Below are 16,490 nucleotides of genomic sequence, written 5' to 3'. Positions count from 1 at the left end.
TCCGCCGTTTAGAACACGGCGGAGGCGCTCGGCCCCCGGGGCTGGGAACCAGCTCTCAGCACGCGGGTCCCTCCCAGGCACGCGGGCTCCCGACCAGACCCGGCCGGCACTGCGGCCCCGCGCGCGCCCGTGTCCCGCCGCGCTGCGCGCCGCCGGGTTGCCGTGGGAACCACAGAGCGCGGCTGCGCCCGCAGACCAGCCTGTGTCTGAGGGGCAAGGGACACTGAGGTCGGCATGGAGCTGCCGGATCCGGTTCGCCAGCGGCTGGGGAACTTCAGCCGGACCGTGTTCAGCGACTCCAGCCGGACAGGGCCGGAGTACAGTGAGGGCCCGGGTGAGTGGCCGAGGCCCGGCGCAGGGGGTGTGGCCCGCCGACGGTTTGGCGCCGGCTTTGCCGAGTCCACTGATTGCCCGGACCTAAAATGGTGGTTTAGCCTTCATCCGCTTCTCCGCGGTGCGGGGAGCCCCGTGGAGGAGGGGCCGGCTTGGGCGCCTCCGGCCTCCGACCGTGGGTAGGCCCTTGGCTGGTCGTGCTGCCTCCCGGCCTACTCTTTGCAAGCGCGGCAACTGAGGTGGTGCCAACCTTTGCACTGCGTGATGCCCAGCCTTGCTGGGAGGAGACCCAAAAAATAAAAAGATAAAAGCCACCCTCGCAGCACACTCCGGGTCGCGCGCGCTCCGCAAAGGCAAATGCCGACGCTGCTTTTCCTCTGCGGCGCCCACCCTGGCTTTTCTGGCCAGATAAGGGGAACCTCCCTATCCTCCAGTCCCCATCCCGGGGCTGAAATATCTCTGCCTTTTCTCTTTTCCTAGCAGAGTAAGTACGTTCCTCCACAAAACTATTTTCTGGCAGAAGAGATGGAAAGAATTTTTTTAATGAGTCATTTTAAACCCCGTTGACTCCAGAGTGGCAACTCTAGACTAGCAGGGCCTTCTAACGAAACTCGCCTCTTCCCTTCCGTCTCCCTCCCTACATGTATGTAACTCTTACCCTAAATCTGGTAACAAAATACCAGGATGCTACATTCAACTTGATGACAAGTGATAAAGCAGTTTCCTCCTCGTAAATCATGATGATAGCACACTGTCAACCAAATCCATGTGGTTTTTCATCATTGAACTCAGCTGAGAAATAGTTTCCTGTTTGGTTTTAGGGAAATTTAAAAGGGGGCAGAGAAATGTAAAATCAGTTCTCATAGTTGCATTTTTGTTACCTTGATCATTTGCCTGTCCTCCAAGTATAGGCCTTTTATGATTTAGGATGTAGCAAGAAAAACGTGAAAAAATAGATTTTCACGTTTCTACGGCTGAGACTTAATAGGCACTAAAATCCCATAATACAAGGTCAGCAGACCTATTCTGAAAAGGGACAGATAGTAAATATTTTCGACCTTTGTGGGCAAGTTTGGTCTCTGCAGCAGCCATAGGCAATAGTAATTGAATAGGCATGGTTGTGTTCCAATAAAAATTTATGGACACTGAAATTTGAATTTCATATGGTTTTCACATGTCACAAAATATTACTTTTAACCATTTAAACACGTGAATAACCATTTTTAGCTACCTGAACAAAAACAGTTAGCTGGCCAGTAGTTTGTTTGCCTACCCCAGATTTGTATCATACATTTTAATTTAAATTCCATTTACAGAACTCAACATGAACTTTTGCAAAATTTAGTAAATTCATGTCTTATGCTTTCAAGGTTTATTTACATATAACTTAATTTTTCAGTTGCATGATTATAAGTTTGATCTGCTGAAATATGGACATAGCATAACTTTTAAGACATTCATGTACCAAACTTTTAACATAAAAACCATTTTTTGCAAAATATGGCTATAGTTTCTGCTCAAAAGGTACTAAAATTTTCAGCTTGCCCAGTTTATTATTGATCCACATTATTGATTGTTCTTTGTGGATCTGAAGTAGGTTTGATCATTTGTACTGTAATAATACATTTATTTTACAACCATGTTCCACAGCATCGTATTATTGTTATGAAAAAAACCTAAGCTGGTGAGTTGTTTTGAGATTTAAGATTTTAAGAAATCATTCCTTTATCAGTGGTAATTTCATAAATAGGTGCAAGCAAAAGTAGATCGTCAGCCTGGGCAGAATAGTGAGACCCCCCCCCCATCTCTAGGGGAAAAAAAATTAGCCAGGCATGATAGCCTGCGCCTGCAGTCCCAGCTGTTTGAGAGGCTGAGACAGGAGGATTGCTGAGCCCAGGAATTTGAGGTTACAGTGAGCTATGATCAGGCCATTGCACTCCAGCCTGCGTGCAGCCTTGGTGATAGAGCAAGACCCTGTCTCAAAAAAAAAAAAAAAGATAATAATCAGGCATATTCTTAGAGCTAAAGGAAACCGTCTTGCTTTGAGAGACCATGATTATTTTTTACATTTTAACATTGTTAAATGACATAAAAAATACTCAGCTGTGGGGAAAAAGAAAAAATAATGTTTTTAAGAAATTTATTTTAGAGCCTTTGTAAAATCTTTTATTTGGAACAATTGATTTCAAAATATATATCTTCTCTTAAGAATTTAGTCAAATTAGGATTTATTTTGTAAAGCTCAATTTTAAAAATCAAATTCTAAATTTAGGACCCTTCTTCCTTACATAAAAGCAAAAGGTATTATGTAATCAACCTTAGATAAATGGAACTTACGTACCACAAGTGGCTACATTGGTGATGTCCTTATGACAGTATGATTTCATTAATTTGATCTTTCTGCTTATTTATATTTGGTATTTACTTCATGTAAAGCAAGATGCTAAGTTCTATGAGGGTCTCAAATTTAGGTAGGACATGGTCTGTGCTTACAGTGAGACTGTATATAAGTAGATGAGAAGAAGGAAAGGGGACTAATATTTGTTGAGTGCCTACTAAGTATGCCAGGCATGGTGCTATGGTGAAATAATTGTCTTTAATCCTCACAAGCAACTTGTGAGGTGGTATTAACGTTGCCATTTTACAGATGAAGAAATTAAGGCTCAAAGAGGTTAAATAATTTATCTCAAGTCTGGCATTCAGGCTCATGGGGGTTTGGGGAGCTCTGGGTTTACTTGAACTCTGAAGCCCATGATGTCTTCAGTATACCAGACTGTCTTAGGTGAGGGGAGTGTGTATCTTTACCAGCCCTTCTTATATATAGTTTAGAGTGATAAGTACCTTAAGGGGAAAGAGATTTCTGCTGGGGTGGGGAGAATATGATCAACTAAGGACTGAAGGAAAAGGTGGCATTGGATTGGACTTTAAAGGATGGCTGACATTAGGGTATACTGAAAAGAGAGTTGTGTTTAATTATAATCTGGAGAAATTAGCTTTTGTATGAATTTGGAATATATGTGAGAGATTTGTTTTTATGTGTTTTATGTGTTCATTTTGTAGGCTTTTTATATAGAACTCTACAAAGGAGGCAATGATAATTATCTGTTCAATAGGATTTATATTGATATTTCACATTTAATCTATACTTGTAGTGTGCAAAAAAGTCAGCAGACTATAATGGCAAAAGGGTAAAGTAATTGAAAAATATGAAACGTACCCCCAAGTAGCCAGTCTTTGAACTACATGGATGAAAGTTCCTTTCACTGTCAGTGATTATAAATAGGCTTAAAATGTGGAGTTTTGGCTGGGCACGGTGGCTCAGCCTGTAATCCTAGCACTCTGAGAGGCCAGGAGTTCGAAACCAGCCTGAGCCTGAGCAAGAGCGAGACCCCGTCTCTACTATAAAAATAGAAAGAAATTAATTGGCCAACTAATACATATAGAAAAAAATGAGCTGGGCATGGTGGGTGGCGCATGCCTGTAGTCCCAGCTACTCGGGAGGCTGAGGCAGGAGGATCGCTTGAGCCCAGGAGTTTGAGGTTGCTGTGAGCTAGGCTGACGCCATGGCACTCACTCTAGCCTGGGCAACAAAGCGAGACTCTGTCTCAAAAAAAAAAAAAATGTGGAGTTTTATTGAGCCAATATTATAGTTATGAATTCTAACAAACAAAAGGACATATAGGGCATAGACCAGGATTAAGAATTTGCTCCTTTTCTATTTCTTCTATAGATAATGAGATGGTCTCCAGTTTGGCATTGCAGATGTCACTTTATTTTAACACTTACTTTTTCCCACTTTGGTGGGTAAGCTGCATTATGATGCTTTACATAAAGGTATGTATATGCTTTAATATTTCTGGGAGGCCTCTTCTGCCCATTCCTGACATTGTTACATTGTCAATGAAATTAAAGTTCTTAATATTTTTTCTATCCTAGGTCAGTGTTACTATATGTAAGATTTTACAAACACAATTTGACTTTTTTTTTTTTTTAGTATTCAGTTTTGCCTGATTACTACAAATTCATTGTGATCACTGTTATCATCCTAATAACCTTAATTGAAGCCATCCGGTTGTATCTGGGCTACATGGGTAACCTGCAGGAAAAGGTAACCTCTTCTTTTTCTCACTCAGTGCTATACATAAATGCAGTAAGGTTTTCATAGCAAATAAAAGGCAGTAGGGTGAGGAAGAGCACAGGCCTGAATTTAAGGCCTGGCTCCAATTTTATCACTCTGTCACTGTGGTCTGTTCACTTAATCTCTTGAGCTCTGGTTTCCTCATATATAAGATATGGAAAATAATATTTACTTTTCAAGTTTGTTGTGATTAAGTGAAATGATTTATATAAAGTACCTGAATGTAGTAAGCACATAAGAACTAATAGTTTTCCTACTTCTTATCAGTCTTGAAAATACTTGGTCAACTAAACATATTTATTTGGATCCTGAATAAGAAAATGGAGGGAAATAATAAACTCATTTCCTGTTCCAGGCCTATGTTTTCTACGTCATCATGCTGCCTAAGCATTTACAGTTACCAGAGTGTAGGGATAGTAACTGAAGATCTCTGCAGTTTTTTTAGGCCCTTCATAATTAGGCTCCACCCAGCCTGTCTTACTGTAGTTCTTGCTTTTTCTAATCCAGCCATCCATTCCAGGCTGATGTGTTGATCCCAGCCATGTGTGTTTCACATGTTTGCTTACTTACCTTTTTGCGTCTTCCTCCTTCCACACAACTTTACAAGCCTACATGCTTAAAGTCTTTCTTACACCTATCCTAATTACTTTCTAATATTTCTTGTAGCATTTAGTCTATGTGTCACATTTGATTATTCACTAAAGTGTAGTATTCTAGGGTTGTTTTACATGTTAGTTTTCTCATCTAGACTAAGTTCTACTACCATGTCATCCTCATTTTGAATTACTAACAGAGCTCATAATGTAGGTTCACAGTAGTAATAAGTACTTGTTTATCTGTATAAACAAAAAACAATATTTTATTGATTTTATTACTTTTGATGTGTATCATTGTAGGTTCCTGAGTTGGCTGGCTTTTGGCTTTTGAGCCTTCTATTGCAGTTGCCTTTAATTCTTTTCTTGCTCTTAAATGAAGGCCTAATAAATCTGCCCTTGGAAAAAGCGATACATATCATCTTCACCATCTTCCTAACTTTCCAAGTTGTTGCAGCATTTCTTACCTTGAAGAAAATGGTCAATCAGTTGGCAGTTCGTTTCCACCTCCAAGACTTTGATCGGCTCTCTGCAAACAGAGGAGATGTGGGAAGGATGAGGTCAAGTATAGAAGAGATCTGATCTAGTGCTGTTGAGTGAAAATCTGAAAGCTCATTCTAGAAAACTGAAATAGTTAGGAAAACATCTGAGGTCTAACAAGAGAAAACGTACAAAGCAAGTGTTTTGAATTGTATACTCTCTAGATCTGAAATTCCAAGGTTAGGGGCCATGATAAGACTTTGCACAGTACCTGAAAGCAGTATATTAACCCTAAAATCTAGATGTTATCCACCTGATGCCAAATTTCTTAAATTTTTTGATGTTGTTGACTTTTTCAGGTTTGTAGAAATCTGTCTATTGGTGATCTTAGTTTACTAGCTTTACTGTAATATTTCCAGTTAGGATCTATAGCTAGAAATGTGTACGTTTCTTTTAAACTTGGTTAGTCATATCCTGGCTGTACCTCTGACCATGTTTCTTGAAGTAAATGGAAATGCTAGTCAGTATTCTTGTGTATTAGACTGTATTTATAAACCAAAAGATCAAATTTTCATGTCTGCTAGGGTTAAATTGTAACCCTAATCTTAGCTGTTATACTGAGGTTGAGAAGAAAACAGGTGGATTATCATGGTATTTAGGAAATATTTTTGTCATAAAATTGTAACTTTCATAAAACCATGTTTAGTACTTGTGGTGGTATGTAAAATGTTTTTATAATAAATTATAAAATATTTATGTTCAATTATCAGAACAAATTATACTGTCTTATGCAGTTCTTTTGGGTTATGGATGTGTTATTTTTATTACAGAGTTGCTAGGGAAAGAAGGAGGAAACAAACAAAACAGTGTCCCCCTTCTGGGTAGGGGCCACTGTAGTAGGCACATTAAGTTAGCCCTTGTGATTTCATCTACTGGATTATTGTTCATTAAAGAACTGCTTCATTCCTATTAAGTTCATGTGAGGCTTGCTTTGGAAATGAGACTGCCTATTAATACATATGAGAGCTGAGATGGCCAAAGGGACTATACTCAGGATCCTAAATGAACATGTTCCCTTGTTAATAGGGGAAACCTATTTAAGGAAATTTTTTTTTTTTTTTTTTTTTTTGGAAACAGAGTCTCACTTTGTTGCCTGTGCTTGAGTGCCATGGCATCTGCCTAGCTCACAGCAACCTCAAACTCCTGGGCTCAAGGGATCCTCCTGCCTCAGGTTCCCGAGTAGCTAGGACTACAGGGATGCGCCACCATGCCTGGCTCATTTTTTATATATATGTTTTTAGCTGGCCAATTAATTTCTTTCTATTTTATAGTAGTGATAAGGTTTCACTTTTGCTCAGGCTGGTTTCGAACTGCTGACCTTGATTAATCCGCCTGCCTCGGCCTCCCAGACTGCTAGGATTACAGGCGTGAGCCACCATGCCCAGCCTATTTAAGGAAATTTGATAAGAACAAAGTTGCTTGGGTGAACATTATTTTAAAGTGATTATTGGATTGTCTTAAGAGATATAATATTTTTATTATAGGTTTTATTCTTTCCTATAGGGAAATATGCCTTTATAAGTAATGTATTTTACTGAGGGACAGTTGTAGCTACATTAAAAATTATTCTTTCCAATTTTCTTTTTTTTGCAATTCATGCTCTCTTAGGATTTCCACATTTTGCTTTATTCATTCTTACACTGCTGAATTTTTTTAAATGTCTTCACTTCCCATTCACTCTTTTTTTTTTGGGTCCCTTATTTTATTTTGGCATATTATGGGGGTACAGATTTTAAGGTTTCAATAAATGCCCCTTTCCCCCCTCCCCCCAAAACCCATTCACTCTTGATTATACTTTACCGATTTATGCTAACATTATTTCTGTACTTGATTATTATAAAGTTCAACCAAAGATTTTTCCCCACATGCAGTAGCTGATTAATCTTTCCCCTATACCAAAGTAGTCACTAAGTACACTCTAATAATTTGAAATTAAAAATAGAAATCTGTTTGAATAGTTTTCTAACACTTGTATTTGTTTGCATCTGTTTTCCATATAAGAGTAGGTAGGTGATTCCATAAGAAAATTAAATCTACAAAACAGATAAAATTAAGGGATGATTGAGAAAGACTTTCCTATTTCAAGATTGTTTCCAGAGTTTTGTTTTAAATGGTAGAGCCTCTGGTACTTTTAAACTTTAGGATTAAGAGATTAATAACTAAAATGTCAATCATAAAATCATAAAAATTTTTAAGGATCTTAAAAATTGATTTATTACAATTTTCAGGTAATTTTGCTATCATAAACATATTGCTTAAAATGCAGATAAAGTAAGGGTGGGACAAAAGAAAGTAAATTGAGACCATGACCTGGTCATTTGTAGGGTTTTTCAGCTAAACAATAAAACCATGGATTTTGTGTTAGGCTGAACCAATATTTGCTATTGGGAGTATAGCTGTTTCCCTATGTAAGTATATGAAAATTGAGGTAGAGAAGATATTTACATGCCAGCACATTTAGGGGTTAGGCAGCCTTTATTTTAATTTTATTTGAATATGTTTGTCCATCATTAATTCCTAGTATATCCTTCTCTTCAGGGGTTCACAATACTGTTCTGAATTTTTTTTTTTTTTTTTTTGAGACAGAGTCTCACTTTGTTGCCCAGGCTAGAGTGAGTGCCATGGCGTCAGCCTTGCTCACAGCAACCTCAATCTTCTGGGCTCAAGCGATCCTCCTGCCTCAGCCTCCCGAGTAGCTGGGACTACAGGCATGTGCCACCATGCCCAGCTAATTTTTTGTATATATATATTTTTAGTTGGTCAATTAATTTCTTTCTATTTTTTTTGGTAGAGACGGGGTCTCGCTCAGGCTGGTTTCGAACTCCTGACCTTGAGCAATCCGCCCGCCTCGGCCTCCCAAAGTGCTAGGATTACAGGCGTGAGCCACCGCGCCCGGCCTGTTCTGAAATTTTTAGTTAAATTTTGAGCTTCACAAATATTTTTTTCCTTTACATAGTTTAATTCTTCCAGAGGCTTTTTCTCATCAGAGACAGGGTAGGTGTGAATTTCTGTAAATCAAAATGATTTCAAAATATTGAAACTTGTTAATTTAACATATCTTTGAATACCTAGTATATGTAAAAAGTAGTGGAGGGTTCATAGACAAGACATGCTCCCAGTTGGTAGGGGTATGATGTAGAAGGTAAAACATTTGTACAATCTTAAGACAAAGTAGAAAAGTGTAAGTTTATCAGGGAGGCACATTGAATGACGTTTCTACTTGATAAGTACCTGAAAAACAACAGGCCTTTGGCTTCCAGTGCATCTCTCTGTCTGTGTTCCTAGCACTTGATATCCTAGGATTAGCACGTTAGCCCTTCATCAACATTATTTAGCATTCACATGCTCCACATTGTCCAAGGGGGTGGGGTTGGCATTCAGGTTAAACACATACACTCTCACTCCCACTTGCCTGTACAAACAAGAAGTTCCCTGTCTGGTAGAAAAGGCAGATAAGCAAATCAGTGAGGGTGCAGTGTGGTAGGGTACTGTAGGATTATAGAGCAGGGACATCTAAATGACATGAGAAATCTGGAAAGCCTTCCCAAAGAAAGTGACACTTGAGATTTGAAGACTTAAGTTCAGTATTAAGAGACAGAAATAATAGTGACTATGAGAACTGTCTCAGGTACTACAAGTAGTTTGGTGAAGGTGGTAGAAAGGCTACAATGAGAAGAAATGACACAAAATAAGGTAGAGAAGCTTGGAAGGTGCCAGAAAGCTAAGCTAAACATTTGAATGTGTTCTGAATCCCTGACTGAACAGTGGAGTAACACAAACAGACTTAGGTTTCAGAAAGAGCTCTTTGAAAACTGTGTGAAAGATGGATTGTAAGGGTTGGACTAGAGATAGAGCAGTAGGAATGTGATGAAGTAACTTGAGAGAGAACAAACTGGCCTGGATGAAGTCAGTGGCAGTAAAATAAACTTGAATAGAACCTACTAAAATTTTTAAAAATAATTTTATATCTTAAAATAGATGTTGGGAGTTTTTCTCCTAATTCATCCTTTCACAGATGACCCATAAACAAAATGACATACTGTCTTTCTTATTGCTCCCCGCTCAATTATTAGACTTAAATAGAGCTCTATCTGAAATAATCTTTTGTAAGTTTTATTTGATATAACCTACTTAAATGATTCTTTATTTGAATTAGTTAAGATTATAGTTTTTAAAATTTTAAAGGTATAAAATCACAGAATTTAGGGAGTAAAGAAAAATCAGCTATAATTCCACCACCTTAGAATAAGGTTGGGTGCAGTGACTGATGCCTGTAATCCCAGAACTTTGGGAGGCTGAGGTAGGAGGATCGCTTGAGTCCAGGAGTTTGAAACCAGCCTGGGCAAAAATAAAAATAAAAAAATTAGCCAGGCATGGTGGCACTCTCCTGTAGTCCTAGCTATTTGGTAAGCTTGATGCAGGAGGATTCCGTGAGACCAGGAGTTCAAGGCTGCAGTCAGCTATGTTCACACCACTACACTCTGGCCTCAGCAACAGAGTGAGACTTTGTCACCAAAACAACCACCACCTCAAAACACCCCACTATTAGCAAATGTCATGTTTCTTGGAAGTTTTTTCTTTGTAAATGCTTTTTTAAAACATAGTTGTGGCCAGGCGCCGTGGTGGCTCACGCCTGGAATCCTAGCACCTCCTCCTGGAATTCCAGCATCGCTCAAGGTCAGGAGTTTGAAACAAGCCTGAGCAAGAGCGAGACCCCGTCTCTACTAAAAATAGAAAGAAATTAATTGGCCAACTAAAAATATATAGAAAAAATTAGCTGGGCATAGCGGCACATGCCTGTAGTCCCAGCTACTTAGGAGGCTGAGACAGAAGGATCGCTTGAGCCCAGGAGTTTGAGGTTGCTGTGAGCTAGGTTGACACCACGGCACTCCAGCCCAGGCAACAGAGTGAGACTCACTCTATCAAAAACAAAAAAAACAAAAAACAAAACATAGTTGTGATCATAGGTACTTACTATTTTGCACCCTGCTTTTCTGAAAACATTAAATGTATTTATCCATGTTTGGTTACCTACGATAGTTACATAGTCATAAAACCATTATCTTAAATGATGACACATTATTTCATCAAGTGGATGGACTATAATTTCTCTCCTATTGTTGGGTATTTGTGTTGTTTTCTTCTTTTGTTTTTATATATATAACATTGTAATGAACATCTCATGCATATAGCTTTTTTCATATCTTAGATGATTTTTTAAAATCAATAAGCCAGATTCTTAGAAGTGAAATTGCTAGGTCATAAAGTTTGAACATTTTTAAGGGCTCTTGATGCATATTGCCAAATTATAACATCCACTTTCTGCCATTCACCACCCACAAATCTAAAAATAGTACAATGAAAATTTTGACAAGGGCATTTATGGACTTTTGTTACCTATTTGTCTTTGTATTTCTGAGTAGCTACCACAGGAACACTGAGTCTCCTGAGGAGGGAAGAAAGTCTAAAAGCTGTGAAAGGAGAACTGCAAAGAATTAAAAAAAAAAGATTTTTGAATTAAGGAAAAACTGATAAGAGACAGGAAAAGGATTAGGCAAGCTGGTGGCAGTCAGCAACAGACAGTGAGATGTGACACAATAAAAACTGGGTCATTGAGTTAGGACAGCCCTAGGACATAAAAAGACTGAAATGAAGTAAAGCTCTGGATTACTTTGTTCTTGAATATTGAATTTTTTCAGAAGCATGGAGCATGAAATATTATAGTGATAAGCCAAGATTGGAAATATAGCCAAGAAAAAGAGGTCTTTAAGGGATTGTTTAAAATGTGCTGAAGGAATAATTTGGTTTGGTCTTAAACAGCTCCCAAAGTAAATTGACATAAAGCTTTTGCATAGTAAAATAGGCATGGAGGCAGAAAACAATGGGCAAACAGAATAGTTTACCCTGTAAATTTGTTAGCATGTAAAATGTTAGATTTTGGTCATAGAAAAGGTTTATCAGAAGACATAAATGCTGTATTTTATAAGTGCAATTAGCACTAATTTGTTATGAATATCTATCTTTATTCTAGTTTTAAGAGACTTAAAAGTGGATGTTTCATTAATAAATTAGTTGATTTATCAAAAATAAATTGTTACTAGGCCATTGTAAAAATCATTCTAAAAATCTTTTCCTCCTAGCATTTAAAAACGTTCAGGCCCTAGAAAAAAATGTGTTTAAAAATAAGTTTAACAACAACATTTAAATTTATTCTGGTGCTTAGATGGATTTATGTCTTGCTGAAAATGAGGCTAGGCATTGGTGTGTTGTAATCATCTTAACCAGTCAGGAAAGTCTAGAGCTCCTGAAAACCAGATATAAACCATGGGACACCATGGAACACATATTTTATGAAAAACCAAAGATATTTGGAAATTTATCTTATCAACATGCTCAAGAAAAACATGTTCCACAGCTGAATATCCTTATCTGAAAAGGGCTTTTTAACCTAGTGAGGTATACAATCAAAATGTATATATTTCAGCTATTTGTCCTCCATTGTCCCATAGACCTAAGGGTTTAGCACTCAGCTACATTAAAAATGTATAATTTTAAAAACAATAATCAACTAAGAATGGCCTTGTCTTTAATTTTTCAGAACTCTAATAGCACTATATTTGGCTGATAGGAAAGCGGTATTATCGACTCATCTTTAAAGGTTTTTAGTTCCTGATCTTGAGTTATTTATACTCTGATTGAAAACATATTGGAGACACTGCTCAGTATTATACCCTAAAGGAGAAGAATGTTTAATATTCAAGTTATATGTACATTTAATAATTATAAACACTTGATTCATTAATGCCTAGAAGTGCTAAAATGACCGCTAGAGAGAGTAGAAGTTTAGCACTTTGTTTCAATAGCTTTTCTAAAAAGAATGAGAGGTTATTAAGAGTAAAAAATGTAAAAAAATTCTGAAAACTATTGATTGCTCCCTCTGGCCAATCAACTTTTGCTAAGGAAGGCTAGAGAGTTAAATGTTGATTGTTGAGTACTTTACAAAGCAAAGCAGCAAAAGGCATGCTTTATATTTTTAGTATGCTATGATTCTGTTCTGTGAAGCAAACTTAATTTAGGTAGCTCCAATAATATGTCATCCACTATACTTTGACACTCCAGGACTAAAAAGATAAATAGGATTGAGTCCTTGCCCTTCCAGGTAAGGTCTAGCAGAGGAGACAAATTTAAGGTGACCACAATGTCTTATGATAGTATTGTATCAATAATACAGCTATGTAAAAGATGAAAATAAGTGATGAACTTTGTCTGGAGGTCAGGATAGTCTTTCAACAGATGGAACAGAATAAGCAAAGTATTAGACATTTGAAAACATAAGGGCTGAACAGAACCAAAAGTAGTTTTGAATCATTAAAATATAAGGTATGTAGAAGAAAAGGGGTTGAGATGAACTGAAAAAACTGGCATCAGGAAGTTATTGTTTTTTAAATAATATATTATGATAATAGAGTATCATAATATATTATGATAATAGATAATAATATATTATCATAATAGATGATGATATCATAATATGATAAAAATAAAATAATATATTATCCTCATGCTGCAGGCAATGAATGGTATATCTATATTTAAACAGAATTAGAATGTATTGTTGCCATATTTGGAAATGATAGAAAGCTGAGAGGGAGTACTAATTTGATAGAAGATACAATCACATTTCAGAAGAATCTCCTGACAGGCTAGATAGACCCAAATACATTTTTTATACACACACACACATACATACATGCACATGTGAGCAAGTTCACATAGTTCCTCCTCCAACATGTACTTTTTAAAAACTCAGTTCACAGAATCTGTGCTATTTTCCAAGAAAAAACATCCGGGTAATCTTAGAAGATGACAAGCATATATTACTGGAAATATAATGACCAGATCATGGAAGGTAACAATCTCACTGTACTGTTCCACTTTGGAGCAGTAATCATGTTACTGCTTTCCTTAAAATTGGTCCAAGACTCTCATTTTCTACAGGATAACACCCAAACTACTGAGCATGGCATTTGAGGCCTCTTTCTGCCTACCTGGCCTCGTCTTGCTATCCCCTGCCCCTCCAATCCCACATGTGCAATTCTTCCAATGTACCTTTCTGGGTTCTGCCTACAGACGTTTTTCCTGCATACTCCTCTCTCCTCCTGAAGTAATCTTATTCATGTGGTGAAACTCTACTTATTTTTCAATGCCTGGTTCAACTATCGTATCCTCTATGGAAATCCCATTGTCTCCTACTTCCAGGTAAATTTGAACTTTGTATCCCTCTTTACAAAAATAAAACATTTTATTACTACATCTATCTTAGTCCATTTTCTGTTACTATAACAGAATGCCTGAGACTGAGTAATTTATAGAGAAAAGAAGTTTATTTGGCTCACAGTTCTGGAGGCTGGGAAGTCCAAGGGTATGGCAACAGCTTCTGAAGACAGCATTCGTATTGCCTCATAACATGGTAAAAGGAATCACATGGCAAGAGGGCAAGAGCATGTGTGTCAGCTCAGGTCTCTCTTCTTATAAAGCCACCAGTCTCAACATGGGGCCTGTCCTGATTACCTTATCTTATCCTAATCACCTCCCAAAGGCCCTACTTCCAATCAACATATGAATTTGGGTATTAATTTTCCAACACATGAAATTTGGGGGAAACATTCAAACCATAGCAGCATCTAAAACAATTGATGCATCTAAAACAACTGGCTTGTATCCTTGGATTCCCCATTTACAGATTCAACCAACTGCAGATTGAAAATATTTGGAAAAAAATAACAATACAACAATAAAAATAATGCTAATAAACAATAACAGTGTAACAACTATTTACATATCATTATATTCAGTATTATAAGTCATCTAGAGATGATTTAAACTATACAGGAGGATGTGCATAGGTTGTATGCAAATACACCACTTTATAAGGAACTTGAGCATCTGAGGATTTTGGTATGGAGAGAGGGTCCTGAAACAAATCCCCCATGGATGTGGAGAGACAACTATATTTTTATTAGGCTACTACTACTTAATTGTAAGGTCTTCATGGCACGTGTCTTATTCATCCTTACATTTTTAACACTTAACATATAAATGTTAATAAATATTTGGTGAATAAATGAGTGAATGGACTTATTGGGGGAGCTAGTGTAGCACAGTGGTTAAAAGCATGCAATTTGGAGGCAGGTAGACATATGTTCAAATCCTTTCTCTATTTATCAGCTTGATCAAGTCATTTAACTTACTTAATCCTTAATTTCTTCATCTTTAGAATAGGTGCCAATAGGGCTTTGTAAGAATTAAATGAAATTATCGTGGCATAATAAACATTCATAAGTGGTTAATATTCTTATTATAATTTTATATTCTGAAATTCTTAGGCAGTTTAATTCTTTCTAAGTCTTTAAACTCACTCTGTTGCTTTATGGGCCCAGAAACTTGACCCTCAAAGGGTTTTGATTATCTCCATCTAAACTGATAAGAGACTTACTCAGAATATATGATAGTGGCTATATCTGGTCCCTGGACAGTGGGCCCAGGCATAAGGCTTGCCCTTCTGAAGCGGCTAGGTCCACTTGGGAGATCAAGTTATAACTGCAGAGGTTGCTTGGAAAGTAAAGCTTCAAAAGAAAGAAATTGGGCAGTAGTACAAGAATGTTTTTAACAAGCTAATATGTACCCAGTAGGGACATTTGAATTTAGAATAAGTCATATCCAAGTTTTTCCCCCTTTTCTCTTAAGAGTGATGATCTTGGAGTTGTAAAGGTCTTTATAAATCCTTGTTGATGTCGGGAGGAGAGTTAGATACATTGTCTTAGGAAGCCAGCCTAACTACTTTGGTGTTGTCTACATGGGTTTAACACAGTTTGGTTCTTGGATTTTCCATCCAAAAACTCAATTTTGTTAGTGTATCATAACTAAGCAGACTCAAAAGGAATGACCACAGTGACCAAAGTCATAAAAGACTGATGTACAGAGTACAGATTTGTTAATTTGTAATGCAAAATACAACTGCCAGTATATTTTCTTCTGGTAGAAAATCTATTTAAAAAGTCAAATAATCATTAATGTTGCTTGGTAATCATAGGACCAAAGAAATGGAGGTTCATGCCATCTAGCTATGATAATTTGAGGTGCTCATCTCCACTATAGAGTTGTGTCTGCCAAGGAACTGACTACTCGAATCCACACGGACTAGGGCTCCATCTCACCAGGACTGGGGAGATGCCGCGAGCAAAGAAATTTCATGGTGTGTGTGGAGAATACCAAGCTGTGTGTGTGATGCCCAAGGACAAGTTGAAAGGAAGAGTGAAAAGGATGAGGCTAAAGAGGTAAGCAAGGCCAGATCCTGGGATGTGGAGAATGGCAGGAGTGACCAAGGCTAGGCAAAGAATTATTAAGTGGTATTGAGACTACTGAGGGTGGAGACCATGAGTGTGTGCAGCTATTCCAGCCTACACAATTGGGTCATTTTCTATAGCCATCTGGATATCCCTGGACAGAAGATAGATAGTTAAGTTGAGCCAAAGTTGGGAGTATATGGGGCAAATGCAGTGGAGGAACAACAGTACAGAGATTTTCAAATGTTGTTGAGAGTGGCATAAGGAATGAACCATGAACTTTCTAAAGGGTAAGTGAAACCACGAACAGTAATCAGCTGAAAGGGTGGAACAGAAGTCTTCACGAGGTAGATGGCAAGTTTGAATATTTGTTTCCCACTATAGTCACTAAGCATCTTGGAGACGGGCCAGGTCTTAATTCCCAGTATCTCCAGTATCGTAAGACAGTGCTTATGCATACAGTAATGTTGACGTTGAAGGCACTTAATAGTGCTGACTGAATGCACAGATGAAGGAATAGACAAGCTGTTAGGACTCAGA

The 16,490-nt window shown here is 37.8% G+C and overlaps 1 protein-coding gene across 1 annotated transcript; it reads left to right on the top strand.

The window, feature by feature from the left end:
• The first annotated feature begins 105 nt into the window (after positions 1-105).
• Positions 106-6,320, top strand: TMEM17 (transmembrane protein 17). Its single transcript, XM_012764880.3, has 4 exons — positions 106-334; positions 4,064-4,167; positions 4,328-4,441; positions 5,368-6,320. Exons 1-4 carry the CDS (start codon positions 235-237, stop codon positions 5,644-5,646), a joined length of 597 nt encoding a protein of 198 aa, XP_012620334.1. The 5' UTR covers positions 106-234; the 3' UTR covers positions 5,647-6,320.
• The last annotated feature ends 10,170 nt before the right edge of the window (positions 6,321-16,490 follow it).

Source organism: Microcebus murinus, chromosome 3 (genome assembly GCF_040939455.1).
Source record: "Microcebus murinus isolate Inina chromosome 3, M.murinus_Inina_mat1.0, whole genome shotgun sequence".
NCBI classification, from domain to species: Eukaryota; Metazoa; Chordata; class Mammalia; order Primates; family Cheirogaleidae; genus Microcebus; species Microcebus murinus.
This window is presented reverse-complemented; position numbering and strand designations above follow the sequence as displayed.

Coding starts and splice junctions, on each gene's coding strand:
- TMEM17 (XM_012764880.3), top strand. CDS start 235: ATGGAGCTGCCGGATCCGGTTCGCCAGCGGCTGGGGAACTTCAGCCGG. Junction 335..4,063: donor GGAGTACAGTGAGGGCCCGG/GTGAGTGGCCGA, acceptor TTTCTTCTATAG/ATAATGAGATGGTCTCCAGT. Junction 4,168..4,327: donor TTATGATGCTTTACATAAAG/GTATGTATATGC, acceptor TTTTTTTTTTAG/TATTCAGTTTTGCCTGATTA.